Here is a 2,535-nt window from a genome sequence, read left to right as displayed (position 1 = left end):
GTCGGTGGCGTGCTACGTTGGTGTGACCTTTTCGGCGGACGTCGTGGTGGATGTGGGGTCGATGTCAGGGAGCACGCGCAACGTGACGCTGGCGAACTGCACGTTTGTGGACGGAGCGAGCCTGTATGTTGTTGGGTGGCTGTCCGACCCGCCTGCTGGCGAGCGTGCCGATGTGTTGATCAGCGGGCTTGAGTCGCGCTCCGGCGGCGGCGTGCTGGTGGCGAACCGATTTCCGCCGGGCTCACGCGTCACTGTGGTGGACTCGGTGCTGATCGCAGAGAAGCGTGTTGCGTACCGTAACGCCTACGACCTTGGCGACGCCTCCGCGTGCCTCGTGGTGCACAGCGTGAATCTGACGGGGAGCGTGCTGACCATCGCGCGCACGCACGTGGCGGCGGTGTTCCGTGAGGCTGTTGGCGTGTTGGTGGTTGGCGGCGTGGTGCTTCAGTCGCGCGGTGCGCTGTACGTGGACGGGCTTTTTGTGCAGACGGCGCTGGGGCTGTGCGTGTCGGTGGAGGGCGGCGTTGCGGCCAGCAGCGGCTCCGTTGTGGCGTTTGTTGACAGCGACTTCCTGCTGTGCAAGCACGCGGTGTCCGTGCGTGGGGCTGTGAGCGTGTCGGGCTCCGCTGTGGCGCTTGTGCGGAGCGACTTTTCGTCGACGGAGGACTACGCGGTGGCGTTCTATTCGACGGTGAGCCTGGCTGGCGGGTCGATGCTTCTGGCGAAGGGCAACGTGCACGAAGGTGTTTCGAGGGAGATGCTCCACGCGGCTGGTGCCGTGACCGCTGTTGGGGGCACGTTGAGCTTTGTGCGCAACCGAGCGCTGCTGCCGCGGATGCTGTCGATGAGCCTGTCGCTCTCGGCTGGGGCGCATTTGAGGGTGGCGTGCAACATCGCTGGCGGAACTGTCCTGTCGACGGCGGAGGAGTACGCTGCGGCCGGTTTTGGCGACGCTGGGAGCATCGACGTTGCTGGGTGCGACGCCTGCGACAGGGACACTTACTGCTACGCGCCCGAGACGTCGTCGGCGAGCATGAAGGACGGTGTGTGCGTGTGCGCGTGCGGCAGCGGCGGGTACGGCGAGGCGTGTGTGCCTGTGGGAGCTCCCGCACTGCCGTCCGCTGTGGGCACTGCGTCGAGTGTGTTTGTCCGCGAGGGCGTGACGGTGCGGTCGGTGTTCGTTGTGCCTGCCGGCGCGAGCGAGGTGACGCTGCGCCACGTTGTGCTGGACGGCGTGAGTCCGGTGCTCTACGTGCCGTGGATGGCGCGGGACGGCGTGCGGATCGTTGTGCAGAACGTGTCGCTGCAGAACGGCGCCGTGCTGTACGTGATGGGCGTTGGAGCGTTGCGCGGTGCGGGTGCGGCGGGGAGCGACGAGAGCGGGCCGGTGGAGCTGTCCGTGTGCGATGTGGAGGCGCTGAACGGTGCGCTTGTGCTGACCGGCACGTTTCCCGCGGGGTCTGTGCTGACGGTGACGGACTCCCTGCTGGTTGCCGCGAGGTCTACGCCGCTTCTGTATCTTCTCGGCTCGCAGTCTTTGCCGTACGCACCGGTGCTGGTGCTGTCGGGCCTGCGGCTCGTGCGGTCCGTGCTGGTTGTGTCCGGCGTGGCCCTCGTGACCGTGCTGACTGGTGGGCGGACGGTGGTGGTGGACGGCGCCGTACTGGAGCTTGTCGGTGGCGGTGTCGCGCTGGACGCGGCTTTGCTCGGTGGCGAATATGCGTTGTACGCGAGTGCGCGCGTGGTTGCGTCGGGGGGCGCTGTGCTGCGTGTGTCGGGGAGTCAGGTGTACGCCGCGCATGGGTTGGTGTTCGACAGCGGGGTGGAGGCTAACGCGTCCGCCGTCGTAGTGAACGACAACGCCGGTGCGCTGACCGATGGCGCGCTGCTGGTGCTGCGGGGGTCGGCGTCGTTTGCTTCCGGGTCGTGGCTGTCGGTGCGCGGCAACAGCATCAGCGGCAGGCTCCTGTCGGTGCCGTCGTACCCGCGCCGTGCAAAACTTGTGGAGAGCACGCTGACGCTCCACGGGAACGCTGGCAGCGGACCCGTCGTGATGGACGGCACCGTTGTGCTTGGGGGCGCCGGCGGGAAGCTCGTTGTGGGGTGTCTGACGCTCAACGGGGAGGCGCTGCAGCCGATGGACTACAGATCCGCCGGCGTCATCGGGGAATTCCGCCCCGTGGCGTGTGGCGTGTGCGACGCCGACGTGAACTGCTTTGCAGCTGCGACGAGGGCGATGTCGGGGTCGTGCCGCTGCCGCTGTGCTGAGGGCGGGTACGGGCGCGACTGCCTGCCGGTGTACCTGCCGCACGTGGACGGGTGCAACCGCACGCCTGCCCCGCCGCTGCTGAGCCACACGGCAACGCTGACGGCGACGCGCAGCCTGACGCCAACGTGGACGCCGAGCCCAAGCGCGACGCAGTACTGGCCAACGCGGCATGGGCCGACGGAGACCCAGCGGGTGACGGAGACGGTGGAGCTGCCGCCCACGCGGACCCCGACGGCGTCGGTGAGTAGCACGCTGTGGTGGAGCGA

The 2,535-nt window shown here is 68.2% G+C and overlaps 1 protein-coding gene across 1 annotated transcript, besides 1 other annotated feature; it reads left to right on the top strand.

The window, feature by feature from the left end:
• Tc00.1047053508683.9 (dispersed gene family protein 1 (DGF-1), putative) lies at positions 1–2,535 on the top strand (the record flags this gene model as incomplete). The annotated part of the gene is made up of 1 exon (XM_797639.1): positions 1–2,535. A coding segment is annotated over one exon (2,535 nt), but the record flags the coding sequence as incomplete, so codon positions are not given.
• Positions 1–2,535: a sequence feature (areas not merged during assembly with more than two copies in the genome that could not be assigned to a particular haplotype).

The sequence above is a fragment of the Trypanosoma cruzi genome, genomic scaffold (assembly GCF_000209065.1).
Source record: "Trypanosoma cruzi strain CL Brener 1047053517017 genomic scaffold, whole genome shotgun sequence".
In the NCBI taxonomy this organism is placed as follows: domain Eukaryota; phylum Euglenozoa; class Kinetoplastea; order Trypanosomatida; family Trypanosomatidae; genus Trypanosoma; species Trypanosoma cruzi.
This window is presented reverse-complemented; position numbering and strand designations above follow the sequence as displayed.